This window comes from Petromyzon marinus, chromosome 6 (genome assembly GCF_048934315.1).
Source record: "Petromyzon marinus isolate PM22_M1 ecotype Great Lakes invasive population chromosome 6, UKy_Petmar_22M1.pri1.0, whole genome shotgun sequence".
Taxonomy (NCBI): Eukaryota; Metazoa; Chordata; class Hyperoartia; order Petromyzontiformes; family Petromyzontidae; genus Petromyzon; species Petromyzon marinus.
In genome coordinates, this window is record NC_133672.1 from 13,080,154 (window position 1) to 13,096,861 (window position 16,708).

The 16,708-nt window shown below is 43.6% G+C and overlaps 1 protein-coding gene and 1 long non-coding RNA gene across 2 annotated transcripts; one reads left to right on the plus strand and one right to left on the minus strand.

Moving 5' to 3' along the window:
* Window positions 1-5,254: 5,254 nt before the first annotated feature.
* Window positions 5,255-13,746, minus strand: LOC142923979 (D-beta-hydroxybutyrate dehydrogenase, mitochondrial-like). Its single transcript, XM_076065072.1, has 5 exons — window positions 13,217-13,746; window positions 10,535-10,687; window positions 9,060-9,193; window positions 7,564-7,945; window positions 5,255-6,206 (listed from the first exon to the last, which is right to left on the minus strand). Exons 1-5 carry the CDS (start codon window positions 13,608-13,610, stop codon window positions 6,169-6,171), a joined length of 1,101 nt encoding a protein of 366 aa, XP_075921187.1. The 5' UTR covers window positions 13,611-13,746; the 3' UTR covers window positions 5,255-6,168.
* LOC142923980 (uncharacterized) lies at window positions 10,686-15,377 on the plus strand. Its single transcript, XR_012941100.1, has 2 exons — window positions 10,686-11,889; window positions 13,186-15,377. It is a non-coding gene; the product is annotated as an uncharacterized LOC142923980 (long non-coding RNA).
* Window positions 15,378-16,708: the final 1,331 nt, after the last annotated feature.

Consider the following 16,708-nt stretch of genomic DNA (forward strand, 5'->3'; position numbering starts at 1 on the left):
TAGGGTAAACGTTGAGATTTATAAGGGCACGGGGTGACCAATAAGGTCTCAATTGGTCTGTAATAAGGTAGGCACTGATAAGGAGTTGACAGCTATGGGTTGGAATATATTAAAGTGTGCGGCATGCCGAAGAGACTGCGATAGACTCTACAGTGAAGGTGGGTGGCGTTTCTGCCCAGTTCACAAATAATTCCTTTATTTGTCACCAGGAGGCGTGCTAGTTGAGTGACATTGGTGAGAGCATTGTAAAGTTCAACACGAAACCCAGAGAGAGGGCTTCATTGTGGGAAGCAGTGGGGAAACTCTTGAGCGTGCAGGTGGTGCAGTTACACGGGGGTCCATGGTCCCAAATGGGGCCATGGACCCCCGTGTGTGAGGCTCTGTTAGTTGTACGAGGTCTTCATCATCAGACCGTATATGTCAGACAAGATTTTTTCATGCGAATTCACGCTAAGCGAGTTTGGTCATGACGTGAGCTGGTAATGCAGGCAATGGAGTGAAATGCCATACAGTTTTAATATGAAGTGTATAGGTTTCATGCCGCGGTATAGTGGTTGTAGGTGATGTTACATCATATGCGATACGCACGGTTGGTTACGTACGGTGCAAAATAAGTTCAACATACATTAAGAGGAAAAAGTGTAACTTTACATTCTGGGACAGGAGAAACCAGTAAGATTGTATAGAAAGTATACTGTAACGCTCTCGTATTTTATCAAGTATACTTGGTTAAAGAATACAGGATTGCACGAATTGTAACATGAATAAATAGTGGGTAGACTTGCATATTCTTTTAAAACTTTTTTTTATCCCAATTACTTTCTGATATTTCCATTGGCGTCCATTTCATGAAACAAAACGTACATTTCTAAAGTGGCTGTGGTTATGATGCGGCTTATCTATCAGAACGGTTTGTATTCAGTAACCATGTACAGATAGGTGCAGCACTTTCTGTACAATAACATCGCACAACCCCAGTGAAGTGTGTCTACCTTTGTTAATCTAAAAGATTTTGATAGCTGCTCCATAAGTTGCATTCCTCAGATAAAACTCGCTTCACCCTGTGCTCCACTTTTTGTCAACCTATGTCCCAAAGCATGCAGTAGTCTTGATTTCTCTTTCGGCTGCAGCTGACCATCTCGCTCTGTCTCTCTTAAGCTCCCCAATTCATACGCAACCGTAGCCTCTCTTTCTCTCTGCCTATATGATCTTTTCTCTCCCGACTCTGCCTCCTAAAGTTGTTGTAGCCTTTGCCTGTGTAGCCAGTATGGGCTCAACGTAATATATCACACCCCTAGTGAGGTTTGTTACATTAACAGAACAAGCCGGTTCGTTACTAGTACAGCACACCGGTGTGTCGGAGAGCAAGTCCACAAACATTTACAATCTGAGGACGACTAGCTTCATCCTGTTTCGATCGTTAAATAGAGGGATATATGTGAAGACGTACCAGTAACGAATTGCCATGTTCTGTTTACGTGACAAACCAAAAAAACTCCTCTATTATATGGATGATATATTGGTCGCGAAAGCCTTACTAGGCGTTAAACCCCTTAATTGTGAATGGAGATTAAATTATGACCACGGATTGGACCCATAGATTCCCGTGACCGCACGATCAATTGAGGGTAGACACTGCACAGATGTACGGCTCCCTTAAAACATAGCTATATGTAGCTATTTAATAATTACTGGTATCGTGATTCTAATATGAAGTAACTGATAGGGATTGAGTAATGTTAATTGGCTGCCAATTGTTTAATGATGGCGAATATTATTCACAGTTAAGATGTTGATCATTCAAGACGATTTTCAGAATTTAATTGAGCCATTCGGGCGTTGGTGCAGAATATTAACACTTGCATTCGATCTCATCGGTGCAGGAATCAAGCAGTGAGGCGCTGTGTAACGTGGGGTTGATTGGTGGACACCTGGTCATGTTTACAGGTATGATAAGTGATTTCTTTTGACTTTTATTTAGTTAGCCAGTTTTTGCGCCGAAAAGTTGAACAAAAACAACAAGATGGCGTCGTTAACATCGTGGTGATTTTGATTTAAAGCTTTCGTGACTGCAGGGATTCATATTCTTGGTTCTTTCGGTAAAGTCACCACGTAGAAGGGAACCAAAATAATAAAAATATGAAACAATTGCTGTGGTTTTCACACCTGATGATGATGATTGCTCGTGTTGCAGTCGAAACGTGTAAGAATTTTATTGTTTTATATTTTTACTATTTTATTGTTTCCCTTCTACGTGGTGACTTTACCGAAAGAACCAAGAATATCGTGGTACTTGTTGAATTTTAAATACAGGGTGCTTCAAGAAAAATGTTAACACTTCTGAGAATTTGCAATAAATGTGCCGCTGCCTCCTGGCTCTGGAGACCACTTGGGAGAATATTCCAGGCCACGTGTTGACAATGATGGCGAACACGTGGGAGACTCTTTGACTTTTTGAAGCTATTAACATTACATTTGTTATCATGTTACAGTGTAGAGGCCGACCGAAACTGAATTTCTGAATTCGGCCGAAACCGAAACTAAACCGAAAGTAAACTTTTTGGCTTCGGCCGAAACAGAAACTTTGCCGACAGAGGCCATTTGCCAACTTTCGGCGATGAAACTGAAACCGAATTTTGATCGGCCTCTAGACGCGTCACAGACTCGCACGCACGCCCCAAGCCCCCTCCTGCTGTGTGGAACCCATGTGGAGGAGGAGGAGGTGGGAGGGTTGAATTGGGTCATTGGAGGGGTGGGTGGGTTGGTGTGTGTGGCTGGTGGGCGGTTGAGTGAGTGAGTGTGCACACTGTTGGCATCAGCACGCTGCTGTAATCTGCTCAGTGTGCTGTGCGTGCGCCCGCGTGTGTGTGTGTGGTGCGTGCCTCGAGCTGCCTGTGAGAGCCCAGCCTCTGAGCCGCTCAAACAAAAGTGCTCCTGGTGGACTGCTGCTGCTGCTGTTGTGAGTGCTGGCTACGTGTGTGCTGCTTGTTGCTGCTGTTGCGAGTGCTGTTGCTGCTGTTGCGAGTGCTGCTGCTGTTGTGAGTGCTGCTGCTGTTGTGAGTGCTGATGCTGTTGTGAGTGCTGCTGCTGCTGTGAGTCCTGTTGCTGTTGTGAGTGCTGCTGCTGCTGTTGTGAGTGCTGTTGCTGTTGTGAGTGCTGGATACGCGTGTGTTGTTGCTGCTGCTCGCTAGTTTGGTGGTTTTGGGGGGGGGGGGGGAAGTAATTTTTTCCTTATTCTTCTCCGTCGTCTGTCTTATCCCCCCCCACTACCACTGTAGGGGTTGATGCCCCCCCCCACTCCTCACTATGTGGTGCGCGCACAGACACACGTGACACTCGCGTGTGTGTCTCACCACACCGTGGTGCACGCACAGACACACGTGACACTCGCGTGTCTCACCGTTAACACCGCGGTGCGCGCACAGAAACTAGTGCACGGACGCTGTGAGAGTCGGAGGGAGAAGGACGACCGAAACCCTCGCTTATCACTGCCTCGTAGCAGCACTCGCGGGCATCACACGGATGCTGCGAGCGGCTCATGGAGGCAGGACGGCAGGGAGGGGTCTGGCTCGCCCGGAGGTTGACGACAACTGCACTCACCGTCCCGGGGCACCTATCTCTATTGTCTAAACTTCAAAGGCCCAGGGTGACGTCATACCGCACAGCCAATCGGGCGCTTACCTGTGCTTCCCGTCATCGTCCCCCTCCACCGTCTCTACCGTGGCCTAATCCCCTCACTTCAAAGGCCCAAGGTGGCATTGTACTGCACAGCCAATCGCGCGCTCACCTGCGCCGTCTACATAGAGGGCCACGGGTTCTGCTGCGGCTGCGGCCCCTCACCCATTGTCCTCCCGTGCTCATTAATTCTAACCCACTGGTCTGCCTTTCTGGCCTAATTTTCCACCCTCCGCCTCTCCCAGTGTTGTGAGTAACTCATTACGGTTGGCCCAGTGAACCTTTTCCTTCTGTGCCCATACAATCTTAAGCCAATTTAGGGGCACCGCAATGTAACCTGTCCTGTGAGGGTTGGCCAATCTCCTCGCACCGGGAAACCGTGGGACTCTCCCTCTAGGGGCCCTTCGGATTAAAACCCGATGTGCCAGGCAACCCCCCATCAGGACCCAACATGGGTGTGCTGTGTGCCGATCAGCTGCGCGGGTTATTGCGGGAGCACGCCGACGTTGTTAAGCACCAAATTGACACCGGTGCAGCCCGACCCATCAAACTCCCCGCATACCGAGTGGGCGCGCCTGAACGGGCCCAGATCAAAGATGCAGTCGTGGATATGCTCCGTGATAACATAATCCAGCCCTCGGCGAGCCCCTGGTCTGCACCGGTTGTACTAGTGACGAAAAAGGATGGATCGACCCGGTTTTGCGTCAATTATCGAAAGTTAAATGCAGTTACCCTCGGCGAGGCCTTCCCCATCCCCCGCATCGATGACACCTTTGATAGCCTCACAGGGGCGCGGTATTTTTCCACCCTCGATATAGTGTCCGGGTACTGGTAGGTGGAGATGGCGGAGGAGTATCGGCAAAAGACCGCGTTTACCACCCTGATGGGACTGTTTGAGTTCCGAGTACTCCCGTTCAGACTCACTAACGTGCCTGCGACATTCCAGCGGTTGATGGAGTTGGTGATGCCGGGCTTACAGTGGGAACAGTGCCTAATTTACCTGGATGACGTGATAGTGGTCAGTAGATCTCTGTCTGAGCACTGGTCCAGGCTGCGAGAGGTGTTCCAGCGACTGCGAGCAGCCCATCTCAAGCTCAAGCCGAGTAAGTGTTACCTTGCGCAGCGCGTGGTGGGGTACCTTGGACACCGCGTCAGCAAGGCAGGGGTGTACACCGATCCGGAAAAGGTACGCGCTGTAGTGGATTGGCCACGGCCAAGGAACCTGACGGAGATCAGGTCATTTTTGGGGCTAGCCACTTATTATCGTCGATTTGTGAAGGGATTCAGCGAGATTGCACGCCCCCTCACCCAACTCACATCCCCTAAGAACCCCTATCAGTGGACGGGAGCCTGCCAGACGGCCTTCACCACCCTCAAAGACCACCTCACCCACACCCCCACCCTGGCTTTCCCCGATTTCACCACTGATTTTATTTTGGACACCGATGCCTGCAGCAGTGGTGAGAAGGGGCGGAGGAAGAGGGGGGAGAGGAGGGGCGTCAGCCCTCACAGCCCCAGTAGAAAAGGTCACAAGACGAAAAAGTGTACTGATAAAGCCACTTCAATAGACCCCATTCAGTTAGTCATGACACACCATTTGTATTCCCTGCAAAATAAATACAGAGCTGAAGCAAGTCAAATGTTATGAAAATTAAATACTCTCCAATGGTTTAATGTTTAGCCATTGCGAGTGGGCTATTACAATTGGTTCGCTGCACACGACACCCTGGTTCAATCACGAATGTCTGCCCTCCTGGCTCAGGATATTATTTTACACAAATGTTTTGAAAAGTAACACAACATCATACAAAGTAGATACCTTGTTACTTATAAACATATGCTAATATTAAGACAGTATTAGTTGAGGCATGAATATTTCAACTACTGTACTCTATAGTATCAAAAGCATTTTCAAAACAATGTTCCGCTGGAAATGATGGATCATTTAGGGACAACTCATTTCTCCACAGTTAATGCAGGCAAATATCGGTCGTGAATGTATTATTTATCTTGTAAATTATGCTAGTGCAAGACATTTATGAAATGATTGTTCATAATTTGTCACTGCAAGTCAAATGGTATTTTTTTAGGAACAGAAATAACACGGTCCAACCAGTTTTAACCGTCAGAGCATTTCTTTGGGCAAACAGGAGCAGCAGTGAAGAAGCAGGGCCAATAAAGGACCTTCCCATCAGTTGAGTTGCACTAAAAGCGTCAAAGGTGCTGCCTTGCAATGATTCTCCCGCAGAGACAACCGACTTCACGCTGACAGGGATATTAGGGTTACCATGGGGAGAAGGCGGCATGCTGGGCACAAAAGGGAGTAGGCGTCCCTCTTGCGCGGGAGCAGAACAATGTCCCAGCCTCCGGAATGTGGCGCATAATGGTTCCAAACTTCCCATCCTCCGGAATGTGGCGCATAATGGTTCCAAACTTCCCATGCTTGCTAAAGCTGCACGGGAGGTGACTCTGGCCTGCGTTTGTAATCAAGCCCTAAATCACTTGATGCTTCCTATGCCGTTTGCCTTTGCCTGTTTGAAAATGAAACACAACTGAGAAGACAGCACTGTATTCATACCTTTTTTTAATGATGTTAAATTAATACAAGCGTTTGCCTTTGCCTGTTTTAAAATGAAACACAACTGAGAAGACAGCACTGTATTCATACCTTTTTTAAAATTATGTTAAATTCATACAAGCGTTTAATTTTCAATGAACAAAAGTACTACAGAAAAAATGTAATGTTTACATTTGCGTTAAAATTGGCTTAAATAGCATCTTACAATTAAGGAGTATACATGCATATGAATAATCTAAATTAAGAGTCAAGCACTTCAGAACATCATAGCTGCTTATTTTTAATTCCAATTTTCCAGGTAGACCTCGCTTAGTGCTCAAGATCCATTCCTGGAGAAGTAGGCGCTACTTGAATCAGCGCTAAAAGGGGTCACTATACCATTGTATACATGGAGGTACTTCTTTACAGCGTTTTTTCTTTCGTTTGAGAAATATAGGCGCTTAATTGGACTATTTGTGATATCGTTAATAGAGATGGTTAACATTTTATGAATAAAATAATACTTTATGACAAAAAAATGAGTATTATGAACAGCACTCATGAGTGAATTCTACAGTAATCCTACAAGTAGGCAGCAGTGGGAAATGAGTTTGGCGGACCGACTGCACTCACAATCCGGAGAAGAGCTCCAGGACCTCTGTGATCTTAGTGATGCCCTCAGTCTACATTTTGTTTGGCGAGGTTTATTGTAGGTGGAGCCCAAGACTATCCTGGTCTCGTGAGTTCTCATCTGGCTAAATAAATAGATTTTTTCAAATGTCATCGTGAATACGATCATGATCATTTAATCGTGGGGGTGGGATCTGGTTGGCTCGGCGTACGTTGCCCATTGGCTGAGCGAATGATGGCGGCGGATACGTTTCCTTGGCCAGGGCTGCTGCGTATTCTCACTCGTAAGTGCCGTTTAGAAAGTTTGATTGCAATTTTTTGAGTAATAAATATATCCACGACAAAGAGTCCTATATAACGAATGAGCGTTCTATGGGGTCACACTAAGCGAGATCTGCCTTTACTCTCAACAGAAAGTGATGGATATTGCGTAAAAAATATAGCTACCCTTAAATAAAATATGTACTTTGGATATTTCTGTAGGTAATGCAGCTGCCAAAAATCTCAAAGCCACAAATTTGATGCATTGTAATAATGTGCAATTTTATTAGTATTTCTGTATATTTGAAACATATTGGTCATTCAAAACATTTCTGTGTAATTACAATCACAAGGCAAAAGGAAACCGCTTTTCCATGAGACTACGAGGTCTCACGACGTGCTCCCAATTCAATAGTGCTCTGATTCAGCCGAGAGCCCACCTTCGCTTTTGAGCATGGAATTGCGTGCCAGGATGCTCCTTCGCTTACTCTCGTTCAACGTGCTCGTGAATATGATATCTGTCCATGCAGTGGGCAGGTTCATCAGCAGGAACACAATGGCCTTCTCGATAAACGAGCACACCATATAGCACGTGTCAGGTTCGCCAGCTGTCAGTGCCTCCACAATTGCGTCAATCACCAGCCCAGGGTTCTTGCACTCGATTTTGCGGAAGGACTGCGACGCTTTCATGTAGGTGTCAATGTACTCCATGGTGAACTGTGTCTTCTGGCTCTCGGTGAGGCTCCTGTAAATGCTCTTGGTGTCCTGGTTCTGCATGATATTCGTGTGGGAAATGAAGGTTCCTGGCTCTATGAGTACAACCTGTTGATCAAAAATTGTAATATTAATATCACAGTGACATTGTTTATTCTGCTGGAATACTCTGATGCGCTTTTAGTCTTGAGATGCAGTCGCATTTGACATGCTTTATGAACTCAAATTGGAATTCAAGGTTGTTGACTATGAGAAGAACTTGTTGGGAACTTGTGCATTATCTTGTTTAGTGGTACAATGTGGTATGTGCTTTGAAGATAAGATCACATTTCGTTGTTAGTGGTGTCTGCATGTTCCTGGACACTTGGTTGTACGTACAGTATTTGTTCATGATGATAAATAGACAATGAGCTATGACAATCTGTTCATTGTTATCAACTGTGTTTTTTATGCACAACTGAGCAGTACATTGTGTCTACTGAAATAACTTAAACCTCAAGGCTATTTTGGACAAAAAATACAATACAAATGATACATTTTGATTGATATATTTATATTGATCAATTTTAATATTACTGTGTGTACTTTTAGTGCTTGGCCATCCTCTTGTTGGATCATTCCACGTAAATTCTGGCTCAAGCTTGTTTAAAATAAGGTAAGTTACATTTATAGTAATACCTCACACAATGGATTGTGTACAAAGACACACGAAGAATCCTGAAGTTCTTACATTATGAGACCTTTGCCAGTAACAAGATATAGTAATAGGATGTTACCATTTTATCTGGCACAAAAACTGACACCTTTATACAAGGCATCATGTTTGCAATAACCACAACACAAGTAGTCAAAATCCAAACAAAAAAGACAACTCTGATAATATGCACTGTCCTTGAATTTGATTGGTCCACACCCGAGACGCCTTTTGGCGTCATCTGGTCCAACACCAGTGGAGACTAGGCTCTAAGAAAAGCCGTCTCGGGTGTGGACCAATCAAATTCAAGGACAGTGCATATTATCGGAGTTGTCTTTTTTGTTTGCATTTTGACTACTTGTGTTGTGGTTATTGCAAACATGATCCCTTGTATAAAGGTGGTAGTTTTTGTGCCAGATAAAAGGGTAAAAACATATTACTAAATCCTGAAGTTGATGGAACTGAAGCTACATTTGTAAAGGGCATAGGATAAATGCTACGAATGGTCTTTAAATGCCATTTCCATACCTTCACGTCCCACTTTTTCATTTCTACGCGCAGGCAGTTGGAGAAAGCATCCACGCCACTCTTGCTAACACAGTAGGCACTGTTGAAAGGTGTGTGGAGATGGGCCGATATGCTGGACATGTTCACGATGCGTCCTACATCAAACACGAGACAAGAATGCAGATAACTAAACGACAGATAAGACAACAATTCCATTTGGACAAATATAAACATTTACTCATCTTTGTATTTTTTACTAATATTTGTTAACATTCGTGTACCTGATGACGATTGCTTGTGTTGCGATCGTTGCAGTTTTTTGTAAATTTTTGTGTTCTACGTGACTTTACCGAAAGACCCAAAGAATAGAAGTATTCCAGTTAAGGTTTTACTGCTCAGTGTTGTCCATTCACTTTGGTCAAATTAATCATTTTCATCCTAATTCCTGATACTTTTAGATCAACCATGGAATTTGGTGGAACAGGCAATGATTTACACCAGCGGTTCTCAAAATATGGGTTACAATCCACAACAGGTTGATCGCAGAACAAAATAGTGAAACATAAACATTGCTTTTTTTAATGAATAATATGACACTAAATGTTTCATTTAAATAACAAGATGGATATAAGCTCATGACGAGTCTTACATTAATTTGAAAAAATTAAAAAAATGCAGTCCCCCACTCGTGTGTAAAATTGTCTGGACCAGAAATCTATAACGTGGTCAAACTGAAGGTCACCTGACCCGTGCGTGCCAGTCATGCTGGTGGTGTGAATTCCAGTGCTTCTAAACCTTTTTCACTCCACGGCACACACCTTTTTTCCCAATTTTTTGTTTTATTTTACCACTTGAGGCCAACTCACCTATATTGCTCTTTTTCAGAAGAAACCTGACCACACATGGCACCAGAATCCGTGACGAGAATTTACCCAACTCCGTGAATGTCTGTCTCTGTGCGTATCTCTGTGTCTGTGTTGGCATGCTGTGCTACGAAACCAGAGGCCCCATTTCGATGCCCGCTCAATGCCACCACCAGCAACAATTATCTGATCCGGTCCTGGGCATCCCCTAGATAGACTCAACCTCAAATGAGTACCTGGTGCGGTGTGTACACATTGCCACTAGGGATACAAAGGCGGTTGGGCGTGGTGCTGGCCACTCCCTCATGTGCTGTTCCGGCCATCATAGGTGCTCGCTATCAATACTGCTCCAAAAGTGTGGTAAGGCCATTTGAAGTATCCTTGTATTTGTGTGTTTCCATGTGTGAGTGTTTATTTTCATCTCTGTTTCCTTGTCTGTGTGTGAATGTATTCGTATCTGTTAGTGTATTTGTCTTTTTGTGTGAGCTGCACTGTAAAACCATAACCCTGTGTAATAAAATAATTACTGCAATACCATCAACCTGCGTGCTGTGCCGTAACAACCCAATCCAAGGTTGGCGCTTCTGATACATACCTTTGTTAAGTTCCAACAAACACGGAGCGCGTGCTCACCTTTGCTGGCCTTTACGAGTGGCAGGAAGGCCATCGTTGTGCGGATGGTGCCCCACAGATTCACGTTGGCCGCTCGCTGGTACGAGTTCATGTTGCACATCTCCACCTCACCCAAATGTGTGATGCCCGCGTTGTTCACCACAGCCCACAGGTCTGAGTAATTGAAGAATAAATGGTATGAAGCAGCAAAAAGTACTTTTGCTGTCCACTGTTTGTTTTGTTCTGCCTCATCGTTAAAAATGGGAACTTGAACATTTTTCAAGATACTCAGTTTATATACTGTTGCTGCTGTATTATTTAATAGGCTTACCCATATAATAATAATAATAATGATGTACATTCCTCTGTAGATGCAATGAGGGATGAAGGCCTTCCTACGTGATGCCAGTCACGGGGGTTGTTTGAACAATATTGACCACGCTGGTCGGTGTGGCTTGGTGGTAGGTTGGCGAAGGTTGTCGAATATCCACACGCCGTTGATGTTAACTGGCCAGGGAGAGAACTCAGGGAGAGGTGGGAATAAGGAGAGCCAGGGTGAGAGGTGAGAGATCTGGGAAATGGAGGTGGGTGAGATACAGTGGAGGGACGAGAAGAATATGAGAGGGAGGGATAACATTGTGGAATGAATTTAGATATACTGTACAGGGAAGGCAAGAGAAAGGTGGAGAGAGACGGGGCTCTATATAAGATTAAAATGTTTGCTGGCTGGCTGGGAGGAACGGTTATTTAGACTCCAAACTAAATTCTGAGAGAAAGATAAGCTGCGAGAATACATTTTCAGGGATTTTTTGGAATTTTCGAAGCCTCACTTGATTTTGGACAAATTCTAGGTGGCTGCAGGACAAATGTCAGGTGCGGTTATAAGATGAGGAAACATCTGAGAAAAGTTGATAGGATTAGTCCTTCACTTTTTGCTGGAATTTAATGGGCTGCACTGTTGGAAATTGACGGAATTATGTAGCTTCTGCCCTTAGGAATGTTTACACAATTCTAATAAAATACATCAGAGTTGTACACTAGATATTCAGGAATAATTTATTACATTATTTTTCTGGATAAAAGTACATTGTGTCCTAGTGGTAGTGTGTTATTTTTTGCGTTCTGCATTTGATTAGCACGGTTGGCTACGTACGGTGTGAAATAATTTTAACATACATGTATAAACCTTTTTGCAGGACCCCGGGGCCCCGTATAATGTCTAAATCGTAATTAATTATTTTATTTTGGTTGCTCCGTCCCATCGCGCAGATAAACATCGCGACCCACCTGGCACGGATCATTCTGTTGTCGTGTCCAGGCCTCAGCGAGGACGAATGCGCAGAAGAGCTGAACAAGCGAATGCACTCCATGCTCGGGTATGGGCAGGATTATCCAATGCTGCTCAAACTGCCTACACGACTTAAGTCCTTTATTTATCATAACGGTATGCATAATAATACAGTGAAACTGCTCTCTTATCTTCATTATTATTTGTGACCTACCAATGTCTGCAGCCAGGATCAATCGATGACAATCGTATTACCTGCAGATATTTAACAGATGAGATTCGTTGCACCGTTAATTCCTACTGTTTGATAACCTTGTCCGCATCTGTGCAGATAGTTTTTTTGCGGTTAAGCCATAGTCCCCACATACCGCTCGTATCAATGCGGATAAGAGGAGCGGCGACCCACTACTCTGTAGAGTAACATTGGTATAAACGCTTATTACAATATGAACAGCGCATTGAAAACGCGTACTATTTTATGTACTGTTTACAAAGTGTGTTCACAAATGCACACAGAGAAACACGATGATTGACAGAGCGGTGTAAATATTTTTTTTCGAAAGTGTATTTAAATAGAGGTACCGCAGGGAAGTAGTTTATCAGTTTTAAAGGCATAGTTTAACAAGACAACACTTTCCACCATCCTTCAAACCCATTGGTGAAGAAGAGAAAAGTTTTTGTTTTCGTAATTATAATATAAAGCACGGGGCTTAGGGCGTGCTGCTCGACGCATTTTTTTCTACATATACCCCACCGTTTGAGAGCCAAATCCCTCGTAAGCGCGCGTGTGCAGAGACTTTATATATAAGATGTTTATGCGAGAGCCGGGGGCTTATGGGACCCCGAGGTCCTGCCATAAGGTTCATTTGATTACTAAGTTTATTAACATGCAATTTGTCTGTAATTTTAAAAACAATGCATCCATGGACTACCAAATTAAATACTAAATCGGGATAGTTGATCTACTTCCTGATGAAACATTTACGAAACCGTGCAAAATAACTTCAACATACACACATTATGCTGACAATCACTATTCACCATCCTAGCAGCATGCTTAAAAATAAAGAGTGAGAAATTAATTCCCGAGATAGGTGCAATATATTGCTACCCAACCGTTATTTCTCGTGGTAATATAAAAACATTTATTTGTGGACGTATGCATATGCATCATGGAACAGAACAAATTATAACTGGAGCCTGATAATTGCTTGTCAAATGTTATTCAATCTTACATTGAATGTCCTATAAACCTTTCATTTGCATGCGGTCCTAAAACTTTGAAAGCACACTTATTTTTTCGGCGTGGACTTTGGTTTTATTTGCACGTTCACGCGGCAAAAAAGGGTGAAAATATGCGCGCAACTTATCACGCGTTCTGTAGCATCCTGTCCACCCGCGGGGCCGCACCTCACCTGCCTGCCGACCCATGCGGGTGACGGCTGCACGAGCCTCCTGCACCTGCTCGTCGCTCGTGACATCAAAGGGCAGGACGCGCAGGCGGTCGCTGCTCTTGCTCGCGAGCTCCCGGGCCCCTTCTCCGTCTGGCTGCAGGCAGCCGGCCAGCACCCGGACTCCCATGCCGTCCAGACGCCTCGCCAGCTCGAAGCCGAAGCCGCTGTCGCAGCCCGTGATGAGCACCGCCCGGCCGCGCAGGAGGACGCGGGGAGCGCGGGTGAGGACCGAGGAGTTCACCACGAGCGCGACCGCGGCAGCGCTCAGCGCCAGCAGCAGGCCACTGATGCACCCACAAACGGCAGCTGCTGCCGCAAAGATGCTCAGGCACACTAAGGCACTGGTTATCCCCATAGCGCCTCACTTGTGACGAGACAGGTCGGAGCGAGCCGTTCTTCTTGAGGTGCTAAATTGTGAAACTTGCACGGGCTGGGCCACTTACGGTTTTATTGACTGACGGTAATTTCAATACGTGGATTCTACCAAGCATCAATTCAGTGAGAGGGGTGTTTTTCGCTCAAGGGTTTTCTATCCTCTTCAATTAAGCCACCCGTGGAGTCAGCAGAGGGCAGAAGACGACACTTGAGCCAGAGACCACGACACAGCAGCACTGTGTCCTGCCGACACGTACTAGAATGTAGATGAATGTTAAGTGTTAAATAAGCATACTAAATCAGCACTGCATTCACGCTCTCTTTCAAGGGAGAACGACACTAATTTGAAGTGTGCTCTCAATTGTGCTGAAATTCGAACTCATTTTTTATTTGTCACCAACAAATTGTAAAACTATTCTTGTTTCAAACATAGTACACCACGGGTTTTCTACTCTTCTTCAATAAATGTTTTAGCAGGAAGTAGATTAAAACAATTTCTTAAGTGCCGCATTAGGAAAAACTATCGCGAATTAGTACAGACAAATGGCATGTTAATCATGCATGTGATCATGTATGTATGTATGTTGAACTTCTTTCTCACCGTACATAGTCAACCGTGCTAATCGGAGGTGCGGGTGATGGGTCACAAACTAAGCACAAAAAGCAGTTCTAAATAAATGAGTTTTTAATCTAGATTTAAAAGTGTATATCTCTAGTGGCTTCCTAATATTGAAAGAGCGTTCCAGACGGCCGAAAAATCTCAACTGAAAGCGCGATGCAGTGACCATCTTTGTTTGATAGCCAGTCAAAAGCCGCTGCGAGGGTAATCAGTTTACAGGTCACCTTGATAACAGAGTTGGAAGTTAAATTGTATAGCTTTGGGGCAAATAAGGTAGAATTCGTCAACGTTGTGTACTGGATATAAAGTACATGATGCATCCACAATGCCCATAGCTATGGCTGTAGACCGCATGCCCTTATGTATCCTTTTCTCTTTGAGTTCTCACCTTTTTAATCAAATAAACTTGACTTGACCAACACCTGGGATCAGAGTTGCATTTCATTATTTATTCCCATGGCACGTGGACATTTTAAGCAACCACGTACTGCACAGCTTGCATCATATTACACTCTCCCAATGATAAGCTTCGAATAGCGCCATAGCCTTTTGTACCTTGTCTACGAGAGTACGTTTTTCACATTGAATAGGATGTGCCTAAAAACGAGAATCTCGCCACAGAGGAATGAAGGAAAAGCCATTAACAAAAAAAATGTCGATGGACTAAGCTGTGAATAGTTTTTATTTTGCATGACCATCGTTGCCCATGCTGAGTGACAAACGAGAAAAGATGTGTGCTCCTTCCAGCCACCACTGGCTGCCCAGGCAACCCTAGAGAGCCTGTAATTATTTCTTTGTGTGGGTTAATCATCCGCTAGCCGAAATAGAATGGATACGCAAATGCTCAGAGCCTCTGACATTACTTTTAAACAATACATTTTAAATAACATTTAAAAATAATGTATTTAAACTGCACATTTCCGACTATTCACATATATTCTAGATTTGAAGCTTTCGTGACTGCAAGGATTCATACTCTTTGGTTTTTTCGGTAAAGCTGTATCAAGTGTTGATACAGCTTTTTTGCTGTGACTGTTCCACCTGAAGACGGAAGCTTGTGTTGCCTCCGAAACGTCATGATTTAATTTAGTTGTTTTCATTTATTTTATTTTACCTACGTGACTTTACCGAAAAAAACAAAGATTATTCACATATATACATATAAACATACTAAAGTGAGAATGTTAGCAGAATGTGTTTTTGGAATATGAGGAACTCTGAGTCAGTGTGAGCATGTACGTTTATGGAAGCTCTTAAACTTCTAACAAGACGCAACATTCTTAATTTTAAACATCATTCTAGACTTAAGTTCGTCTTTAAATATATCATTATCTTTTAAAATTATGTTGTTGAAGAATTCTCAGCAGCAGCATGTTGGGATAAAGGTCTTAATTATCAAATGTACGGATTTAATTAAATTTAAATCTGACAAGAACACCAGCGAAAATCTCCTTATGTTGTTAAACCTGCATTCACAATTGGGTCTGGAGGCAGTCATCTAAAGGGCAATATTCTAACTTCTAAATGAGCCTGCAACCCATTCTCAGGGGGAGCCCCAATTAGAGCTAATCCTGGCAAGAGCTGCAAATCTCATTGCAGATCAATGTTTACGAAGATATTTTTCACATGTGTACTGTTTGCCAGCACGGCAGTGATGCTCTTACTCATGTTTGGATTAAACTACTAAGAGATGTGCTGAGGTGTCTTCTATCTCTTCGAAGCTACCTAGTTTCCTCTTTGTGTTCACATTTTCCCTTTCAATGCCGAGTTAATTATATTCTATAGGTCATTATCTCCACCCAGGCTTTCTCAAGAACATTTTAATTTCATTTTTAAATTAAATCCGATGTTACTTCTGTAGGTATAATAAACAAGTTGTAATTGACTAAAATCTGCATATTGAATCGAAATATTTTTACTCTATATTTAACATTTGAACTGGCATTCTAAAAACCTTCATTACTTGGGGTTAAAACTGACTCAAATTGGCTGTATTAGTTAACACAGTAACAGTCATGTCACCAGCAATTGGAGGCATTGTAAATTAAATATTTAACATAAATAGGCCGCATGACATTTCTTGAGTGGCCATTTAAAGCAAAGACAAGGTAAAGCCAGTCAACTCACAGAGGGGCCAATGCCTTCCTGCAGTTAGCTCCCTCTTTTTAAAATGGTATTGTAAAATAACGTTTCACGCATTTTGCAAGAATGCACATATATTTGTTTGATAAATATGTCTCAAATGTGCTCAGGGATATTTTTTTGTTTTTTAAATGTACAGCTGCAGGGTGGGCCATTAGAGAGACATCAGAAAACTGCAGCATTATGGGTAGCTCAAAAGCAGACATTTCATTGTGTCAAGGCAGAGAGTTGTGATTTCAAATTCTATGGTTCTTTCGGCGAAGTCACGTCGATAGAAAAAATAATAACAATAAATAATAAAAATAAAGTTAATAAAA